General features: G+C 53.0%; 1 protein-coding gene across 2 annotated transcripts in view; it reads left to right on the plus strand.

Annotated features, from left to right (window-relative positions):
- Positions 1–15,472, plus strand: part of SMAD6 (SMAD family member 6) — a 77,592-nt gene extending 62,120 nt beyond the window's left edge. For both annotated transcript variants that reach the window (XM_004010255.6, XM_042252070.2), the window contains one exon: positions 14,517–15,472. In XM_004010255.6, coding sequence (XP_004010304.2) covers positions 14,517–15,058 — 542 coding nt within the window. In that variant the 3' untranslated portion in view covers positions 15,059–15,472. The remainder of the gene's footprint in view (positions 1–14,516) is intronic.
- Positions 15,473–20,743: the final 5,271 nt, after the last annotated feature.

Genomic DNA, 20,743 nt, shown 5'->3' on the forward strand with positions numbered 1-20,743 from the left:
GATGAATGGAGGCCTCAGTATTGGCCCAGCAGCGGCAGGATCATTACTTGGCGAAGTCCTGCTAATGTTTGCTGGGCCCATGCATGTCAGGTGTGTGCCACTTGGTCAAGTAGACACGATTATCCAACCTCCTTCCCCTACTAGAGTTGCTTCAGACTTCAGATTCAGGAAAGGCACTCCTTCCCCGCCCTTGTCATGCAGGTCCCTGTGGCTGCAAACAGCCCTATGGAGGAGGCGGACGTAGTTCTAGAACGCACTTGGGTGTTGCCATCTGTTGCGTTCAGCCCAGGTATCTACCTGGGCTCTTTGTCTTTCATAGAAGACGTTAAGAATTACGAACTGGGAACTTCCCTGGTGGTTCAGTGGCTAAGACTCCAAGCTCCCAATGTTGGGACCCAGGTTCGATCCCTGGTCAGGGAACTAGATCCCACATCCTGAAACCAGGAGTTCACATGCTGCAACTAAAGATCCACACGTCAGCAAACATTGAAGATCCTGTGTGTTGCAGCGAAGAGCAGGCATAGGCAAATAAGTACAGATAAGTATGTTAAAAAGAATTAGGCACTGGGTCATGGCAAACAAGCCTTGTACCTCTCTCTACTGAAAAGTTAGCCTTGGGAATAGGAGACCAAACAGAAGCACAGTTGACAGCTGTGACATTGCTCCCACACTTTGCTGCATTGACTTGAGTCCCGCAGCTTGTGTGCCCATGTGTATCTGGACACAGATTAAAAAATTACTCTGAGGGACTTACTGAGCCAATGGCTCACTTTCCCAAGATGCTTGGCTGACAGTGGAACCGACAGACGGGGGAGCATCTTTGGCCTCCAGAGACAGGGATGAACCCTGATCCTCCTTCCTCATTAACCCTGTGGGCAGTCACCCAGCCTCTCTGAACTCTATAGGCCATAACCTAAAAAGGGGTCCTTTATGAATGGACTTGGAGAATTGGAAAACCCAGTTAGACGGAGAAGGCAATGGCACCCCACTCCAGTACTCTTGCCTGGAAAATCCCATGGATGGAGGAGCCTGGCAGGCTGCAGTCCATGGGGTCGCGAAGAGTCGGACACAACTGAACGACTTCACTTTCACTTTTCACTTTCATGCATTGGAGAAGGAAATGGCAACCCACTCCAGTGTTCTTGCCTGGAGAATCCTAGGGACGGGGGAGCCTGGTGAGCTGCCGTCTGTGGGGTCGCACAGAGTCGGACACGACTGAAGTGACTTAGCAGCAGCAGCAGCAGCAGCAGCCACAGTTAGAAACAGCATCCTACCATCACCACTGATTGGGGGAGAACCAACTTCTTGACTTGGGCTATAGGGGCTGCGAGAACCAAGCTTGGCTGCTTCCTTCTGCTTTGGAAACTGACCCTGGACTTGGGGTTGAGGCATGGGGTGCAAGTCTATGAGTCTGTGTCCACCTGCAGGCCTGCTGTGATGGACGGTTGCCTGACTTGCTCCTCCTCCGCACCTCTAGCCCCACATCAAACAAGCCATCCCTTTCCAGGCAGCTTGGAGCTTGGGCAGGGATGGCGCCCAGCAGCTCCAGCTGCGCACAGTAGCGCGACTGCAAACAGGAGGCCGACTAGCAGGGATGAGCTTCTGCCAAGTCCTGGTCATTTTGCAACATTTTTGTAAGGAACCTTTAAATCTCATGCTACTGTGTTCTTTGCAGCAAATATGAATATTTAATTGTGGCTTAATGATCTCTCCAGTCAATATTAGCTTTTTGCTTATTATAAAGCATCCTTGTTTGCTCCAGAAATGTGTAAGAATGATCCAGGCAAGCCTCACTTGAAGAAAATCCAGTATGTAGGACCCTGCCTTCACTAAAGAGATATGGATTAGGTGCCTTAGTGTTTAAAGATAAGGTTTCAATGCAAGGATTATTTGTAAATTGAATGCCTCTGCCCCTGGGACTTTAATTTGGGGGTGTTTATCCCGAAGTGTTAGTTGCTCAGTCATGTCCAACTCCTTTCAACCCCATGACTGTAGGCTGCCAGTCTCCTCTGTCCATGGAATTCTCCAGGCAAGAATACTGGAGTGGGTAGCCATTTCCTTCTCCAGATCTTTCTAACCCAGGGATCTAACCTGGGTCTTCTGCATTGCAGGCACATTATTTACCATCTGAGCCACCCAAAACGCATCCCAAAGCGCATCTTTAATGTAAATAAGGCATATTTGACTTGCAGAGGTCACATGATACTGGTTCATTGGTAAATAACAACAAGCTGGTGTTAGGTGAGGCATATCTTTGAGAGCTTTGCAAATGAGAAAATCAGCTCCCATCCTGTTCTCTGGCATTTCTATGGAGAGCCATGCTCCCTGTTCCATTCACCCTCACAGACCTAGCAAGCCTGAGAAATTAAGTCCACCCCCATTGCCAAACAAGGTGACTGTAGGCTTCAGGTGATTTTGCTTTATTGAAACAAATGTGGCACATAGCGAGCTCATCTGGCGTTCCATTGGCTGGGTTGCATTGTGAAGATCAGCAAACAGGGATGTTGCTTCTCCCTCCCTGGCTCCATGCCCTGGCTTCTAGGCCACCTTGGTGTCTGTCATCTGTTCAATGCGAATGGCATGGCTGCTGCGTTTTTTCCAACCTGGGGAAAATCCGATGATTTCCCAAGTGCCCGCCCAGCCCTCAGATGCGAGATTCCAGTCATCTCCTGTTATTGACAGCGTCTTGGTCAGGAGGCAGGGTGCCTGATCCCAGCGTGGGAAGGGCAGAGGCAAATCCCCGGCCAGCCTGCTTGCAGGTGGGTGAGGTAGAGACACACGCCCTCCTGATGCCGGCATCAAAGAGCATCATGGAGGAGGGGCTGAGTGGTGCAGACCCAGGGACTCAGGAAGGCTTTTCAAAGGAGGTGACATTGGGGCCTTGGTAGTTGAGTAAGAGTCTGATGTACTTTGGGGAATGGAGGAAGAATCTCATGTCCATCAAGTGCCAGTTACTGTCGTTAACGGCTGTCATGAACCCGTCCCCCAACCTTGACCCCTTGGAGTGAGTTGCACTAGCTTCATGGGTGTTCCATGATGTGTGCCCTGCTCAGGGCCTTGTGCAGAGAAGGGGCCTCTGCTCAGTTTAAGGCTCCGCTTTCACTACTGAAATTCTGGATACATTTTGAACAAGGAACCCTGCCTTTTCATTTTGAACTGGGCCCCCCAGTTCTAGCTGGTCTCTACACTCAGAGTTGTAGTCCCCTGCTCACAGTAATCCAGTTGTTAGGATCTGCACTAGTTCACCTCTCTGCTGCCTGTGCTCTCTCGGAACTTTCCAGATCAAGAGAGAGTGGGATGGACAAAGTACACCTGGGGGTCGGGCGGGGGAGGCGTTCAAGGCTCAGGGAGCTAAAGGCTCCCCCTCACAGGGGACGGTGGAGCCAGGGGTTTGAGGGGCCTGGGTGGTCGGGACCTCCCCTGGGATGTTTCTGCAGCAGGGTAGGTTCCTGCCTCCGAGACAAGTTGATTGAGGGCAGTTTTAAGGTTCTTTGCTTGTATGGCTTTCCATTAGGTCCAGGAAGAAGTCTGAGGCAGGAGGTTTGCCAATAAAACTCATATTGTATTTGGGAAATAAAAGAGAAATGGAGGTGCCCTGAATTCCCCCAACAGGGCAGGAGCGTGTCCCCAAATGGACTTCCTTGAAGCACATCGCCAATTTTCAGAGACCGTTTCCCCCCACTTCTGACGCCTGCGCAGGCTGTCCCCGTCTGAACCCCCAAAGGGCCGACTTGGTTCTCTGTGTTCTCGGATTCAACAGGGAAGTCAAGGTGGGGTTGAGTCAGTGAACTTTGGCATCTGAAGGCTCAGGTGAAAACCCACTCTCCCCCAAGACAGGAACCCCGAAGAGCAGCCAGGGCCTGGCTCCTGTGAGAATTCAGGAGTTCAGCCATCAGCAAGGCTGACTCGCAGGCAGGGAGGACGGGGGCAGGGGAGAGGGGGCCTTCCCTTCTCACAACTGCTGCCTCTCCTGGGGACCCAGGTACCCAGCTTCGTCATTGTGCGCACACAGTGCTCTTTTAGAATCTTTCCAGGGTTAATATGAAGAGCCAGGCTTTCCCACCCCAGGGGGTCTCTGGCTAAGGAAACAAACAAACTTACTCAGAGCCCTGACTTTGTGATAAAACAAAAGACGACCTGGAATGGGAGCAAAGTTCAGAGTCTTTTGTTGCAGAAACTGGTTCCTTCTGGAAAACGTGGGGCTGATTTTATAAGCTGCTTATCGCCGGCTCTCCCCTCCCCTCCCCTTGGAGACTGACGCTTTTCACCGTCCTTCCCTCCAGGACACAGGGAACCAGAATTCTCCCACCTAGACTCGAATTTCTGCCTGAAGTCTGAGAGGTTCTCCCGCTCAGCCTCCTTGCGGTTGTTTTTCAGTCACTAAGTCATACCCAACTCTTTACCACTCCGTGGACTGCAGCCCACCAGACTTCCCTGTCTTTCACTATCTCCTGGAGTTTACTCAAATTCATGTCCATTTAGTCAGTGATGGCATCCAACCATCTCATCCTCTGTTGCCCTCTTCTCGTCTTGCCCTCAATCTTTCTCAGCATCAGGGTCTTTTCCAATGAGTCGGCTTTTTGCATCAGGTGGTCAGAGTATTGGAGCTTCAGCTTCAGCATCAGTCCTTCCAGTGAATATTCAGGGTTGATTTCCTTTAGGGTTGACTGGTTTGATCTCCTTGCTGCCTCTTTGGCGTCTTGTCCAGCATAGGGTGTTGGGGCTTCCTTTAGGACCGTCGGACCGGGCCAGGTAGGCCTGCCTGTGTTTCTGGGGTACAGTCTGATGCTCAGCTCTGATGGAGAGTGATCTGATGGCAGCCTCAGTGTGGCTCTCAGAGCTGGGCCTGCCTGCAGAATGTTTTTAAGAAGGAAGCTTGGACCACAAAGCACCAAGGCCTGGGGAGAAAAGCCACAGCCCCCAGGCCCAGAGAACCTCAGAAAAGCTTACAGGGGCAGCAGGGCGAGAAGGATGCTGATGGAAGTGGTAGGTCCTGGTGGGCTCCGGGGATACTACGTGTGGAGGACACCCTTAGCAGGCCTGTGTAGTAGGGCCCAGATGAGAGCTTGTTTTATGCCAGGGTTGCAAGAGGAGCTCATCTTTTCAGGATCCATTCGCATACTGCAGGAGATTAAATAACAGAAACCTTACCCACCTCAGCCCAGGCCGCCACCTGGTTCTGCAGGAGACATGGGACTGAGCAGGCAGGGGTCAAGGTGCCAAGGGTGAAAGAATCCCACTGGGTCCAGCAGGACTGTTCTTAGAGAAGACCAGCGACGACTCAGCAGGCTGGCCACTGACAGCGCTTACTCCCTCTAAACCCCTCAGGGCGGCGGCTCCCTGGGCCTCCCAGCAGAGCAGCGGCAGCATGCAGGGCCCAGCAGAGAGAAGCGGGCTCGGAGTCAGGCCATCCGGTCAGGATTCCCACGCAGCCCTGCTCTGTGGCCTCTGTGACTTGGGGTCTGTCCTCAGAGAATGGGGGTGATCCTGCCTCCTGAACTGGGTGCAGAGCAGAGAGCACCCGGCACCCCCCACACCCTCCAATTACTCAGCCAGGGTCAGCAGCCCTGGTCACCCACCATTACTGCAGTACGTGTAGAACACGCTCCTTGTGTCGAGGAGTGGAGATGGGAGTCCATGGGAGAAACTGTACTGAAACACTGAAAAAATATATGTTCGCAGGGCTGCATAGGGGTCCATAGATGGTTGTTAGAAGGCATGGTTGTTGAAAACCCACCAAAGGTGGGCAGTGTCTGTTGGGGCCTCCATATCGCCACATCTAAAGACCACTTTGAACATCCAATCTTTATAAAGCCGCCAAGTGCCGGCTTGGAGTGGACATGGATGGGCTGTTAGAACACAGATTCTGTGCCATTACCCTGCAGGCCTCTGGGGTTTTGCAGCTTATAGGTTGTAACCATGAGAGAGCAATGCAAAGTCCCCAATCTCCAGCTAGACATGAGCTTGGATCCCAGATTTATCTGCAGCTTCTTAGGTGAGGACTCTGGACTCACTACCTGACTTTCAGGCCTCAGCGGCGTCTAAAAATGGGAATTGCTAAGAGAATGAACAGTATGATGAGACAGTGCGTTTAAAGTGCTTCCTACTCTGCTTAGCATTTGGTAAAAGTTCATTAGATGTTGGCTGGTATATCATCATCATCATTACTACTATTACTACTGGCGGGTTCATTTTATTGTTCTTACTACTAGTGTGCCTCTTCTTAGCATTTCCCCTTGATTCTCAATTCCACTGGCACATTACCTAACCTAATATGAATACCCTTATGAACTATTCAGGCTGAACCAATCTGTTAAATAATTTATACAATTAGAGATAAGATATACAGTGGTAATAACACTAGTGAAAAAGAATAGCTGTTACTTACCGAGTGCTTATTTTGAACCAGGCATTATTTTATGCGCTTGAAATTAATCCCACCAGCTCGAGGCAGTAAGCGCTGATTGCATCCCCATTTTACAGATTAGGAAACTGAGGCCCAGGGAGTGAAAGCACTTACCCAAGATTTCACTGCTGGTGAGTGGCAGGGCTGAGATTCACACACATAGGCAGCTTTGCTCCTGGACCCTATGCAGGAGACACCCAACTGGTCCTAGCTGCCAGTCTATTGTGAATCTCTCCTGTAGCCCTGGCCAGTTCCTTTCCCTCTTGGGGCCTCAGTTTTGCATCTGCAGAATCCTGAGTTTTGGCCACATGGACCACGAATTTCCTGGACTCCCTCCTCCTGTTGTCATTTTCCCTTTGCCTGCTTCACTGCTGTCCAGGGGGTAACCCCCCGCCCTCCTGCCCCCAGCAGAGCGGCTAGTCAACTGTCTGCAAAGCGGTGGCCAAACAGTCCTTGGCCCAGAGACCAGCGGCTGAATGAGCCCCCAAGGTGGACCCCGTGAAGGCGGCGGTGGTGGCCAGACCGCCCGTGATGTAATGACCGATTAGGAACTTCCTCTTGGAAGCCTGGCTTCCTCCAGGGGCCAAAGGTGCTGGAGTTGAGGTGGGGGTGGGGAGGGGCGGGTGGGAGCGAATAAGAGGAAACTCCTGTCAGCTGGGCTCTGCTTTTGGAAAGCTTTCAGCAGAGAGGCTCATTCTAAGCTGTTGACCATTAACATGGCCCTGTGCGCATTCCTTCTCTGCTTTTACTGCCGGATCTCAGTGAATAAAGGACGGGTCTCCCCCTCCCTTAACGAAGCGGAAAAAAAAAGAGCCTCTAATTAATGCTGCATCTTTAGACTTGCTGCAAAACCTGAAGCCATTTCTGCAGCTTAAAATGACAAAGGAAGGTTAAGTGGAAACTTCTCTTCCCCCCTTTAGTTTGATAACAAAAACTACTTATCTAATGGGCAAACAAGGCTTTTAAAGGGGTGTTAGGTTAACCAGATGCAGGGCCACGTAATTACTCCCAGGCCTGAGAGCCGCAGATGAAAAAGCTCCTGGTTGGATGGGAACTTAAAAGCCGCGGGCATGACATGGGCCAGAAGAAAGGAGTTTTCCAGGAGGGCAGGCGGCCCCAGCAGGGCTCTGTGCAAAGGGGATTGGAAAAGTCAGCCCCTAGGCTCCTCCTTGGCTCTGCCACCAACTTGCTGGGTGACCCTGGGCAAGTCACTTAGCTTCTCTGAGCCTCCCTTCCCAGCTCTCGGTGGGGTCTGCCCTTGTTTCATTGTTCATTTAAGGTGTGGCTGGGCCAGCCCCCGGAAAGGCAGTGAGGCTGCTGTGGCCCAAGGGGGTGTGAAGCAGCAGCCAAAGCTTTGAACATGGAGGAGGCCTGAGCAGCCCAGCTAGGCGCTGGAGCCTGGGGGACTCAGGGCCAGCTTCCTGCGAATGCCCGGAGCCTTCACATTTCCCTTCCTTGGAGTCTAAGCGATCCGGAGACTTTCATCTGGGCACTTCTCTGGTTCGCCTCCCAGGGTGGGCAAGTCCAGGGCAGTCTGGCACGGCGGAAAGGGGAAGTCACAAGGGAAACAGGCTGCATTGCGTTGTTCAGGCTTTTGGAGTGTGCAGCCCACGGGGGAGCACACAGGAACGTTCCTGCCCTTTGTTTTGACAGAAAGCTGCTGATTCAAAGAACCTAAAGGCTTTCCTTGGTATTTCAGTTTTCCCCACCTTCCCCAGACTACAGTTGGCCCCCTAGGTGCCCCAGCACCCCCACAAAATTACACATTGGGCTCACAGGACCCTCACTTGGTCAAGAGGCCCAGAGGAAGGAATGCCAGCCATCGGAGGGGCTGGCTGCAGTGCAGGGGAGGGGACCTTCTGCTGGGCCAGTCTCCTCCTGCCCACGACAGGCATCCACCACCCTCTGGTGGCAGGAATGTGGGCGCCACCCAGAGGCCAGGCCACCCTTGTTCGGCCTGTCCCCTGGCCCCCTGGGAGCCCTGCTGAGACCACTTTTAGGACAAGCCACAGAGGGCTGGCCTGGCAGCACATTTCTATCTTTGTTGTCATCCTTTCAAGGCGTCATACCTACGATGCATTGCACAGTTCTTCAGTGCGCAGGTCATGATTTTTGACAGTGTGTATACCCGAGTTCCTGCTGTTGAAGACAGCAAACGTTTCCAGCACCCCAGGAAGTTTCCTCATCCCCAGGGATTACTCCCCAGAGGTAATCCCTGTTCTGATTTCTGTCACTTTAGCTTCGTTTTGTCTACTTAAGAATTTCATATCAGTGGAGACAGCACATCTTTTGGGTCTGGCTTCTTTCACTCAGCCAGATGCATCTGAGATGCACCCACGTTGGGGTGTGTTTCAGTAGTTTATTACTTTTTACTGGTGAATCGTGTTCCACTATATTGCGTGCATGCTCAGTTGTATCTGACTCTTTGAAACCCTATGGATTGTAGCCCTCCAGGCTCCTCTGTCCACAGGATTTTCTCAGCGAGACTACTGGAGTGGGTTGCCATTTCCTCCTCCCGGGGATCTTCCTAACCCACGGATCCAACCTGAGTCTCTTGCGTCTCCTGCATTGGCAGGTGGGAATTTACCACTGCACCACCTGGGAAGCCCTCTTGTACTGAATGGATGTGCCTTATTTTTGTTTATCCATTATCATAGTCTGTTTGGGCTGTAATCACAATGGTACCCTAAATTGGGTGGCCTAAATAATACATATTTATTTCTCACAGTTCTGGAGTCTGGGAAATCCAAGATCAAAATGCTTGCTGGTAAATCTGGTCTCTAGTGAGAGCCATTTCCTGGTTCATAAATGGCCATATTCTTGCTATAGTCTCACACAGTGGAGTGAGGGGGCTTTCTGGGGTCTCTTTTAAAGGGCACTGATCTGTTCATGAGCTCCTCATTTCCCAAGGACCCTATCTTCTAATACTGTCACGTCAGGGATTAGCATTTTCAACCTGAACTTGGGGAGGGACACGCATGAGCATTTAGTCCATTAACATCCATCCTCCTGCTCATGGACATCTGAGCTGCTTTCCAGGTTTGGGTGATTATGGGTAGAGCTGCTGTGAACACTCATGAAGTCATAGACGCGTAGAGCTCACTGTTCAGAGGGGAAGACTGAGGCCGGGAGAAGAGAGCGCGCCTGCAGATTGGGGCTGGGAGACAGGACACCTGACTGCAGCACTCCTGACCCCCCGGTCTGGTGCTGCTCCTCCAGACCCACCCCAGACATCACGCCAGACCGCGCCTCTCCTCTCCCCCTCCCCCCGGAACCCTTCCAGCCGGGACCCAGAGTCTGGCTGGGAACTAGGCCAGGCCCTGAGCAGGGGGTAGCGAGCAGGAGTTTCGGTCAGAGAGCGGTCATCTTTGATGTTGTTCACTCGGGTCTGACTCCCCGGTATTTATTTGCAATTAAGGAGCTGGTTCCTAATTAGGCTGATGGCGGGACCACAGCCTTGGAACCATGAGAAGAAAAGGATCTGCTGCAGATGAGGCTGTCCCCTCGCATCCCGAGAGGCAGCCCAGGCTGCAGATGAGGCTGTCCCCTCACATCCCGAGAGGCAGCCCAGGCTGCAGATGAGCGGCCTGGTGGGTGGAGTGGGGCTCTGCGTCTCAGGGGAGTGGAGAGGGGACCCTGGGTTTGGGCGTGCCTGCCTGCTCACTCGCAGAGAGCGTTGTTAGCTTGTGAACACGCAGCATTAGATGTGAATACACGTTTGTGTGTAAACAGAGCCACAGGAGCACTCATCTGTGTCCCTCATGTTCAGCTATTCATCGCTTCACTTTTATTTCTTCACTTAATGAGCACCTCTTTGCACTTCAGGTACCAGGCTGGGAGCTAAAGCTTAACATTGGTAAAGTGCTTTACAATTTGCAAAGGCCACTGCTGTCCATTGTCCTGTTGTAACCTCCCATGGTGGTGATCCTGGGTCATGACCCCCAACACCTAAGGAGCCCTGGCCTTTGAAGGGTTAGGCCAGCATGGGGACAGATAAACAGCTGCTTCTTTCTGCTCCAAATTGATCTGCTGCTGGAGTTGCCAGAAAGTTCAAAGAGGGACTGTGTAATTGAGGTACTCAATTATGAACAAGTCCATTTTACAGATGGGGAGATTGAGGCTTGGGGACATTCAGTGACTTGTTCATGGCCACATATCTAGTCAGTGGTGAAAGTTAGGTCTGTCTCACTTGGAAACCTTTCGGATCATGGGACAAGCATTAGGTTAGAATTCGGAGGTCTCTAGTTCTGGTCCCACTTCTGCCACCTACCGCTGTATGTCCTTGGGCAAGTCACCTGGTACCCCTCCCCCCCGGCACCATCTTTGGGGCACAAGGACACTGGACTCAGTTGATGGTTCCCACAGGCCACTCTCAGGACTGAGTTTTCACTGGTCTATTATGAAAGAAACAAGAAAATTTCTTACAATGTAAATGTATTTTAAAATGTTCTGATTTGATTTTTAAAATACTCTATTTTTTGAGAATCAAATTATACTTTCTTTTGTGCTAGTGACAGTAGATGGTCTTGGGGTTTTTAACCAGTCTGTGTGTGACAAAATAAAATTGTAGTAACCTTGTAATATTCCCATCCCACACCCATTAAACAGTGTATTGGTTTGTGAAATTCCAGAGCATTGGGGCTCCCTGGATGAAATAGTGCTGGGGGACCCTCAAGCACTGGAGCCCAGAGACCCTGAGAGCTAGGTGGAGACAAGGAGGCCTCAGGCATGGTGACAGGCTCACCTGCTGGGCTGCTGTCTCAGGATGAGACCTGAGACCCTAGACCTTGGCCAGCAGCTTTCAGGCCTGAGGCCATCAGCCCCAGCTACTGGGAAGGATTCCAGTAAGGGGTAGGGTGACGGCAGTATGCCCACACTTGGCATATATTCTGTTTCCTTCCTCCTTCCCTTGCAGGGTGTTCCAAGAGCACCCTGGACGATACCCGCAGACTTGGGGCAGACGCAGAGGGGACTAAGACCCACCCATTCCTCCTTGAGAGTCAAGGCCAGCCAGGGACACTGACCAACCACACAGACCCCTGCTCAGGCCAAGAGCGAGGCTGCATTTGAGGCTCTAGGCACACAGGAGGGAGAGGTCGGAGAGGGCTTCCCAGAGGCGGCAGTCCATCCCTTGGAATTTGGAAGCCCTGGCCCAGAGCCCAGGCTTGATGAGGTGTTACTGCTCATCCAGAGGCCACAGGAGGTGAGCCCTGGACTAGGCGGTGTCCTGGAGCACCACAGCTGGGGCAGGCTGGGCCCCAGGGCAACTCGGGGTGGGTGGTTTATCCCCATGCATAGGGTTCCATCCCCCGTGAGGAGCACTGACTGGGACAAGACCCGGGACACAGGTGACAAGACCCGGGACACAGGTGTTGACTGGGGTTTGGGGGGGTGGTTAGATGATGAGGGCACAGTTGGTTTGGCTTGGCTGGGATTGGAGGTGCTGAGGAGTGGGACAGGAAGGCCCACCTGGCCTTGAATTAAAAGCCTTTTAGGAGCTGGGAGGGAGGAAGTGCCCCACCCCTAGGGTCCCATTACTCCTCTCTCTGTTAAAGTGCTTCTTAAGCTTTTATGAGTGGCTACACCCTGGGGCAGAGCTGCCCCTTTATGACTAGGGTGGCCCCTCTGTGCTTATCGGCGGGACAGCAGCACTCCCTCCCTCAGTAGGACTGTGTGAGTCTTCAGGGGATGAAGGTCTTTCGTTTGTGACTCACCAGCTTGTGGGTAAGCACTTCTAGGGATTCACAGCCCACGAGAACTGTCATGGTTACAGATAGGGAGACTGAGGCTCCGAGAAGGTGGGGCGCCTGTCTGGAGTATGGAGACGAGCTCCCCTCGAGAGTGTGGCCTGGCACTGATGCCAGCCCCAGCACTGGTGAGCATGTGCCCTTGGCCGGTTATGGCACCTCCTGGGGCCTCAGTTTCCACACCTGTAAACAAGGCTGGTAGCAGGTGCACCAAGGCCGTTGTGAAGAAGTCACCTGGCTTACGGAGGGCACTCAGAGGTGCCTGCTGCCTGTGTTGTCTCCCAGCATTCTCCAGGCACATTTCTTTGCCTCCACACCTCTGTGCCTGGAGCACTGACGGAATTCTCCTCTAAGGAGAAGGTTGGTTTCGGAGTTTCACAGCCAGGCTGGGACGGTGCTGCTCCTCTGCATCTTGACAACTCTCAGACCAAGGCCAGATGGATGGATGGATAGAGAAAGGGACAAGGGCGTGGGGTACTCCTGGCTGCCCAGCTGCTGGGACTGGCCTAGTGCCCACTGGCTGAGGGGTAGGTCAGCTGAGAGCAGGGAGCAGGGCCTATTTCCCCCACTCTGACCACAGCTAGAACCATGAGGGGTCTGCGTAGGGACCATGAGACAAAGTATACATCCTCAGGGGCTAGCCTGGGGCCCTGTGGCTGGGACCTTAATGCCACCCTTTGAGACTGTGCCCAGCCCCAGGCAGAGCAGAGCAAGCAACCTAACAGGAAGCCCCTCAGGTGCACAGCTCCCTGCTTGGCTGGGCGCTCCCAGAACATAAGGGAACGTCGGGAGCTCTGTCACCCTGCTGCTCTGGGACGTCTGGGCGGGACTGAACTGAAGGCAGACAGCTGACCTCACCCAGGTTCCTGAATGAAGTTGTTGGCAGTGCTTTCTCCCTCAGGTGTGACTGGACTTTGCTCTGTGTCTCTGGGAGAAGCTGAGCTATAAAGGGCCTCACTATGTCCTCATCAGGCCTCCAGCAGGCCTTCTCCCTCTGCCAAAGCCCCAGCCAAGGGCCTGAGTGGGAAACACATCACCCCACTGGGCAGTCTGCTTCTCAGAGCCGTGAGCTCAAAGGAGAGCCCAGGCGTCAAAATGCTTCAGAATCTGAGGCCAGCCATGCCTGAGGGCAGTGAGGAGGAGGCTGCCCTTCAAGACAGGGCCCTTGCTATACCTAGTTTCAGGAAATTGTTAAATTCACGCAGACGCATAGAGGTGCTCCCAGCTGGAGTGAAAAGGGATTCCAGTCTTCATCCAGGCCACATCTTTGCTGTCACTGGGGAAAGTGGGGTCTGGAGAGGAACAGCTCGGAAACTGGAGCCCTTGAGGAGCGATCTCCTTTCCCACTTAGAGACCCTTCATTTCTCTGTCTCACAGAAGCGGCTGCAGTTCTGGTGAAGACCTCCACTTCCTGCCAAGAGAGCCAACCTGAGGGGCTGGGGGTGGGGGTTGCTGGGAGACTGCATGACACTCAAGGCTGAGGCTGGGAGCCGTCAGCATTGAGCAGCTGTGATTCCCAGCTGCAAGAGATACTGGGGGCCACGTCCCCTACCCCACCCTATCCTGCCTTCTGATTCCTGAGACCCCTCCAAAGGGTGATTTACATCCCTCCATTGCCTCACCCTGGTAGCTCACACAGTAAAGAATCCACCTACAATGCAGGACAGCTGGGTTTGAGTCCTGGGTCAGGAAGATCCCTTGGAGAAGGGAATAGCAACCTATTCCAGTATTCTTGCCTGGAGAATCACATGGACACAGAAGCCTGCCGGGCTATAGTCCACAGGGTCGCAAGGAGTCGGAAATGACTGAGCGACTAACTTGCACCTCACCCCACTCTGTTCAAGTTGAGGCTTGGACTGAGTGGGTTCAAATCCTGGTGGTGCCACCCGCCAACTGGGTGACCCTGGGCTGCCAAGTCTCAGATCCTCATCTATAAAATGAGAAGGTGGCCTCCTCGCCATTTCAGGAGGCCCCAGAGAGTCACGTGTGGAGTGACGAGTGCAGACCACAGCACCCAGAACAATGTAGGTGCTCACCGTTCAGCCCCTCCCTTGGGTGTGTGGGTGTGTGTCCCTCTTCCGCTGGCTTGTAAAACTCTGTGGGCCGGAGCCGGGTGTGGCTCGTGTTTGGGTGCCCGTGGCACCTGGCACAGTAGGTGCCCTGCCTTTGTGTGTGTGTGTGGGTGGGGCTGGGCGAGGGGGCCTGCGGGTTAAGTTTGAGGACAGCCTGGCCCGCAGTGGATGCTCCCCATGTCTGTGGGGTGCTAGAAACTCCACGCACCTCCCCCTTCTCCCCGGGCCAGGCAGCCACACCACCTCCGCTGCCCGGCAATAACAGCTGCGTGCCCTGTGCTTGCCCCGCAGACGCCAGCATGTCTCCGGACGCCACCAAGCCGAGCCACTGGTGCAGCGTGGCCTACTGGGAGCACCGGACGCGGGTGGGCCGCCTCTACGCGGTGTACGACCAGGCCGTCAGCATCTTCTACGACCTACCTCAGGGCAGCGGCTTCTGCCTGGGCCAGCTCAACCTGGAGCAGCGCAGCGAGTCGGTGCGGCGCACGCGCAGCAAGATCGGCTTCGGCATCCTGCTCAGCAAGGAGCCTGACGGCGTGTGGGCCTACAACCGCGGCGAGCACCCCATCTTCGTCAACTCCCCGACGCTGGACGCGCCCGGCGGCCGCGCCCTGGTGGTCCGCAAGGTGCCTCCCGGCTACTCCATCAAGGTGTTCGATTTCGAGCGCTCCGGCCTGCTCCAGCACGGCCCCGAGCCCGACGCCGCCGACGGCCCCTACGACCCCAACAGCGTCCGCATCAGCTTCGCCAAGGGCTGGGGGCCCTGCTACTCCCGGCAGTTCATCACCTCCTGCCCCTGCTGGCTCGAGATCCTTCTCAACAACCACAGATAGCGCCCCCGCCACCTGCCCCGCCGCCAGGGGGGCCCCGTGCCCAGAGACACAGCCCCCACGGACGAACCCCCCCCCCCCCAGATATCATCTACCTAGATTTAATATAAAGTTTTATATATTATATGGAAATATATATTATACTTGTAATTATGGAGTCATTTTTACAATGTAATTATTTATGTATGGTGCAATGTGTGTATATGGACAAAACAAGAAAGACGCACTTTGGCTTATAATACAGATATATTTTCTTTCTCTTCCTCCTTCCTCTTTATGTTTTTTTTTTCTTTAAAGAAAATGATACAGCAGAGCCAGGTGGAAAAGCCTGGGTTTGGTGTCTGGTTTCTGAAATATTAATGCCCAGACAAAAAGCTAATACCAGTCACTCGTTGATAATAAAGTATTCGCATTATAGTTTTTTTTTTTTTTAACTGTCTTCTTTTTAACAAAGAGGGATATGCAGGGTTTCCGTGGGTTTCTGACCAGTCAGGCATTTGAAACTTGATTTCAATCTTTTAGTGGTTAAAGAATAGAGGGAATTACACTGAAAAGGAAGGAAAGACCTATGTTTGTTCTTAAGACCAGAGAAGGTTCTGTTGATCCTTCCCTCCCATGGCTGTGGGGTATCCACAGGATTCAGGAGGAGGAGGAGGGGGGAGTTTATGGCCCATCCATCCTGGGTAAACGCTTCCAATCTGATGGGGGAGGCTCATGCTGTGGCCTACGCCAGCTCTCAGTCTGATGGGGAAGATGTGGGTCCATACCTCCCATCTCTGAGCTGTCTGCAAACTAGAGGACTAATTCTCACCACTTTGGGGAAATGATCTGTGGAAGAAAGACTGAGATGGTGGGTGTTGGACCCACTTAATGGCCTTGTGGAAGCTCCCTGAGCCCCAGGGTGAAACTCCCTTTTAGAACCTAAATAAGCTACCCTCCGATCCCTCACCAAGTAGGTCAGAACCTGCCCATCTGGGGCTGTCGTCATGATTGATGCAAAGGCAGGTGGTTTCTTTCTACTCTATAAAAGGGAAAAAGTTAAAGGTTCTGGAAGGGTAAATGACTAGCTCATGAAACAGACCAAGGTTTGAACTTACATCTAATTGTAGGACCAGAGCCATATTAAATTAGTTTCCTCTCTTGAGAAAACTCAAAAAAAGAAGGCCTTCTTGGCCAAATAACTAAGGGGAATGCTACATTGTATATCTTCTTTCTTGGAGATTTACATTAGCCTATTAAATGCTCTGAGAAGTCCTGTGTATTATCTATTGCTGCGTAATAAATTATCCCAAAACTTGGCAGCTTGAAACAACTACCATTTATTATCACAGTTTCTGTGCTCAGGAATGCGGGAGCAGCTTAGCTGGGTGGTTCTGATTCAGGGTCTCTTGAGGCTGCAATCAAGCTGTCGGCCAGGGCTGCAGTCATCTGAGGCTTAACTGGGCCTGGAGGACCCACTTCCAAGCCTGCTCACGTGGCTGTTGGCTGGAGGCTTCAGTTCCTCACCACGTAGGCCTGTCCATTGGGCCACTCATGACGTGGCTTGCCTAAGAGCAACTGATCCAAAAGAGAGAGACCAAGTGTGAGGCTGCTGTGTTTCCTAACCTTATCTCGGAAGTGTCATTCCATCACTTCTGCCATGTTCTATTGGTCACACAAACCATTCTTGCTACAAGTATGTGTGTGTGTTGGTGGCAGGTGTGTGTGTGTGTGGGAGGGGGGGTGGTGTTGCTACACAAAAGTGCCCAGAGGTGGGAATCATGGCCACCACATCCTCCAAGAACTACACTATTTTTACTTCATTTCCCAAAGTGCTATGCCAGCGGACTCTTTCCACCCCTCTAATTCTGTCTCAGACCCAGGTCAGCCAGCCCAGCCCCTTTCACTCCCCTCTGCCACCCCAGACCCGAGCTTCCCAGGAGTGCCCCCTTCCTCTGCTGTCCCCGCTGTCCAGGCCTTGGTCCTCCTGGGGTGCAGTGAGCAGAGCCGTGCTGTGTTGGGAGGATGGGCCCGGAGTCACTGTATCTGTCTCCTTTTCAAGTCAGTGATTACTGACATGAACTGTTCGTGAGTCCTTAATACCACGGAGCGAGAACCTCTGCGAGGGTGTTCTTGGCCAGTCCCTCTTTCCAGATGGAGAAATGGATGCTTATGGGAATACTGTCCTGTGCCCAAGCTCCCTGGGGAACAGGACACGTCTCTGTCTCAGATGTGGGCTGGGTGTCTTGTCCGATGTCCTCTCTTGTGCTGGTTGTGACTGGCTTTGCTGGAGTGGGCCTGCCCCCTGGGGACCGTCCTTGAGTCTGGAGGGCTGAACTCTGGGGACCCAGGGGCCTCAACCTTGGAGCAGTCTTGCTCCCAGGCCTGCCCTCTGCCCAGGCTGGGAACCTCCCTGAGCTCCTTGGATGGCCTCAAGTGTTGCAGAGAGGCCTCATGGCTGCCTTTCTTCGCGGGGGTCTGAGGCTCCAGTTCTGGTCCTTCAGTTCACAGGGGGAAACCGAGTCCCAGACAGAACAGGCTGAGTTGCTGAGGTCACAAGTGGCAGCAGGACCTCCATCCTCCCCCTTTCCCAGTCATGGTGCCTGCAGAAACTTTGTGGTTTCCCCCAGACCACCCAGGGATTGGTGACTCAGGCTCCAGAAGACACTTTCTAAACAAGGCCCTGTCTCTGGAGAGTGTGGTGGGAGCCGGGTCGCTGCAGGCTCTGGGAAGTGCGGTGGGTGGGGTTTACTGCCCCCAGGCCCAGACCTAGGATGGGAACGGAGGAGGAATGGATTTCCTGCTATTGGCTAGATTTGGGGAGAGGCGTTAGTCCCTCCTTTGCCCCTCTCTCTCTGCTGCACAGCCCACCCGCATGTCCTGTCCCTTCCCTGCCTTAGTCTCTGAAAGTGTCTGGGGGTGAGGGTGTGCAAGGATGGGTCTATGAGCCAGAGGAGTACAGCTGGAACGGGGAGGGGTCCTGGAGATCTTGTGTCCAGGTTTCAGGTGAGAAAACGCAAGGCTCAGAGAGGGCTATGAGGAGCCCACGGTCACACAGCAAGTTTGGGGGCAGAACTGAGCCTGAATCCCAGGTCTCAGAATGCCTGATCAGGCTGCTTCCTCCATGTCTGGACACAGATTCCCTCATTACTCCAGAGGGTGTGCACACACCTCTGTTCACTTCTGGGAACTACCCCCATCCCTTCCCACTACCTGTTCCGGAAGCTTCCATCCCACACACTTCAGAAGGCTTCATTGTTCTGGCTGTCTTTGGCTGTAACTGCCTTGTTCTAATCCAGACTCTGCCACTTACCACATAAAGTGATCTGAGGCAGGTTACTTAACCTCTCTGTGCCCGAGTTTCCTCATCAGAATTACAAGAGTATTTCCATCCTAGGGTTGTCAGGAGGATTACGTGAATTAATACCTGTTAGGCAATGGCAGCCCACTCCAGGACTCTTGCCTGGAAAATCCCATGGACGGAGGAGCCTGGTAGGCTGCGGTCCATGGGGTCACTACGAGTCAGACATGACTGACTTCACTTTCACTTTTCACTTTCATGCATTGGAGAAGGAAATGGCAACCCACTCCAGTGTTCTTGCCTGGAGAATCCCAGGGACGGGGGAGCCTGGTGGGCTGCCGTCTATGGGGTCACACAGAGTTGGACACGGCTGAAGCGACTTAGCAGCAGCAGGCACTCACAACTGGCATGTATTAAGCTCTCAGCAAGTGCCTGGAGGCCTAGAAAGCAGCTCAGGTTGCTAAGGAAAGCTGGGGTTAGGGTCTCAGCATGTATGAGGTCTCAAATTCAGATCTCCTAACTCACTCCTGGCTTGGGGCAGTCAGCTGACCTGGGAGAACCTCACTTTCCGCAGCAGGGATAGTCAGTGACCCACTTGGACGTCCATAGTCCAGGATGCCAGGGCCTCCACCAGCAGCTGCTGTGGCCTCTTGAGTAGGCCTCCCTCCCTCTCCCGCCCCTTTCAGTCCACTCCTCACCCAGAGTCATGGTCTGCACCCAAATCTTTGTTTAACAAATAAGTAATTGACGTGTTTTTGGCTGTGCTGGGTCTTCGCTGCTGCTCAGGCTTTCCTCGAGTTGCGGGGAGCAGGGGCTTCTCTCTGGTTGCAGTGCACAAGCTTTTCATTTCAGTGGCTTCTCTTGTAGCAGAGCGTGGGCTCTAGGGCGAGTGGGCTTCCATGGTTGCAGCTGCCGGCTCCAGAGCACAGGCTTAGTAGCTGTGGTGCATGGGCAGCGTCGTTTCGCGGCATGTGGGTCTTCCCCGATCAGGGGTCGAAGCCATGTCTTCTGCGTCGGCAGGCGGATTCTTTACCCACTGAGCCACCAGTGAAGCCCCTGCACCCAAATCTGACAGTGAACCTCTTCCATGTGATGGTGACCTCTCCGCTGGCTGCCTGTGTGTTTAGGACATAGCACTGCCTCTGAGAGGACCTAGCCCTGCCCTGAGTCGTCCTGGCCAAGTACCTTCAAACACACACTCCAGACCTCTCTCTCCCCTCTAGGCCTTTGCCCAAACTGCCCCCTGCTCCTGACCATGCCCTGGCCTGCCCAGTGCAAGATCTGACCATGCTGCTGTCCCCTCTCTCCTCCCTAGGAGTCTCCTGGAAGCCAGAGATGTCTTATGACCCTGGTCTAGCCCAGTGCCGGACACAGAGGATGGGCTTTCTGGATGTTTGTGGAGTGAAAGGGTCATGGGAGTACTAGATGTGGGCGTGCTTTATAAACTCTGCAGGAATGAGCAGGCATCCAGAGGGGGGTGTGTTTATTAGTACCATGCATCTCCATGACAACCCCAGCTGACTTCTCCTTCTAGGCCTCTAAGAACCTTCACGCCCTCCACTAGCCTCAAGCCCCAGTCCTATAGTCTTATTTTACCCTCTTGGGGCTGTGATAGCAAGAATTCCTGATTTGGGATTGGGGGGCATCCTTTAATGATTTAGAGCACAGAATCAGAAAATGTCCAGAGTGGGAGGGCATCTAGTTCCATTACTCTCATAGAACTGAAGCTCAGAGAGTCAGGCTGCTAACCAGGGCCACACAGCAAGGCAATGGCCAGTGGAGGCCAAACCCTTGACCTGGGGCTCCTTTCAGAGCTGACCTCCCAGAGATGCTGTAAAGGCTTCTGAGAAACCTGCATTAGTCTGACCAAAGCAGAGGAGAGGCAAGAAGGTCAGTGGCAGAGATCATTTTTTGGTTGTGTCTGTTTTTAATTGTGGTTAAAGAAAAGAACATATATAGTGTAAATGTGACCAGTTGAACCATTTTGAAGTGTACAATGCAGTGGCATTAAGTGCATTTGCACTGTTGCACAATCATCACCACCAACCCTCCCTAGAACTTTTTCATCTTTTCTATGTTTTTGTGGTGAGTGTTATTATTGTGGTAAAATACACATAGCAGAAACTGCAATTTTAACCATTTTTCAGTGTGTGGTTCTGTGGCATTAAGAATATTCTCCTTGTTGTGTTCCCTGTGCTTTTTAATAAAAGGCAAATGAAGACAAAGTTTTACAATTCTTCACCCTGAGATTGAGGGTTTTGCTGACTCCCGGCAGCCTGGATAACCTAGAGGAAGCTGAGTGTCACCTTGGCCTGGTTGGGGGCTTGGTGGAGGATACTGGGAAAAGGGGAGTCCGGTGAAGGCTGACTGTCACCGGGAATATGAGTTGAAACAGCCTCGCAGCCTTG

This window comes from Ovis aries, chromosome 7, assembly GCF_016772045.2.
Source record: "Ovis aries strain OAR_USU_Benz2616 breed Rambouillet chromosome 7, ARS-UI_Ramb_v3.0, whole genome shotgun sequence".
Taxonomy (NCBI): domain Eukaryota; kingdom Metazoa; phylum Chordata; class Mammalia; order Artiodactyla; family Bovidae; genus Ovis; species Ovis aries.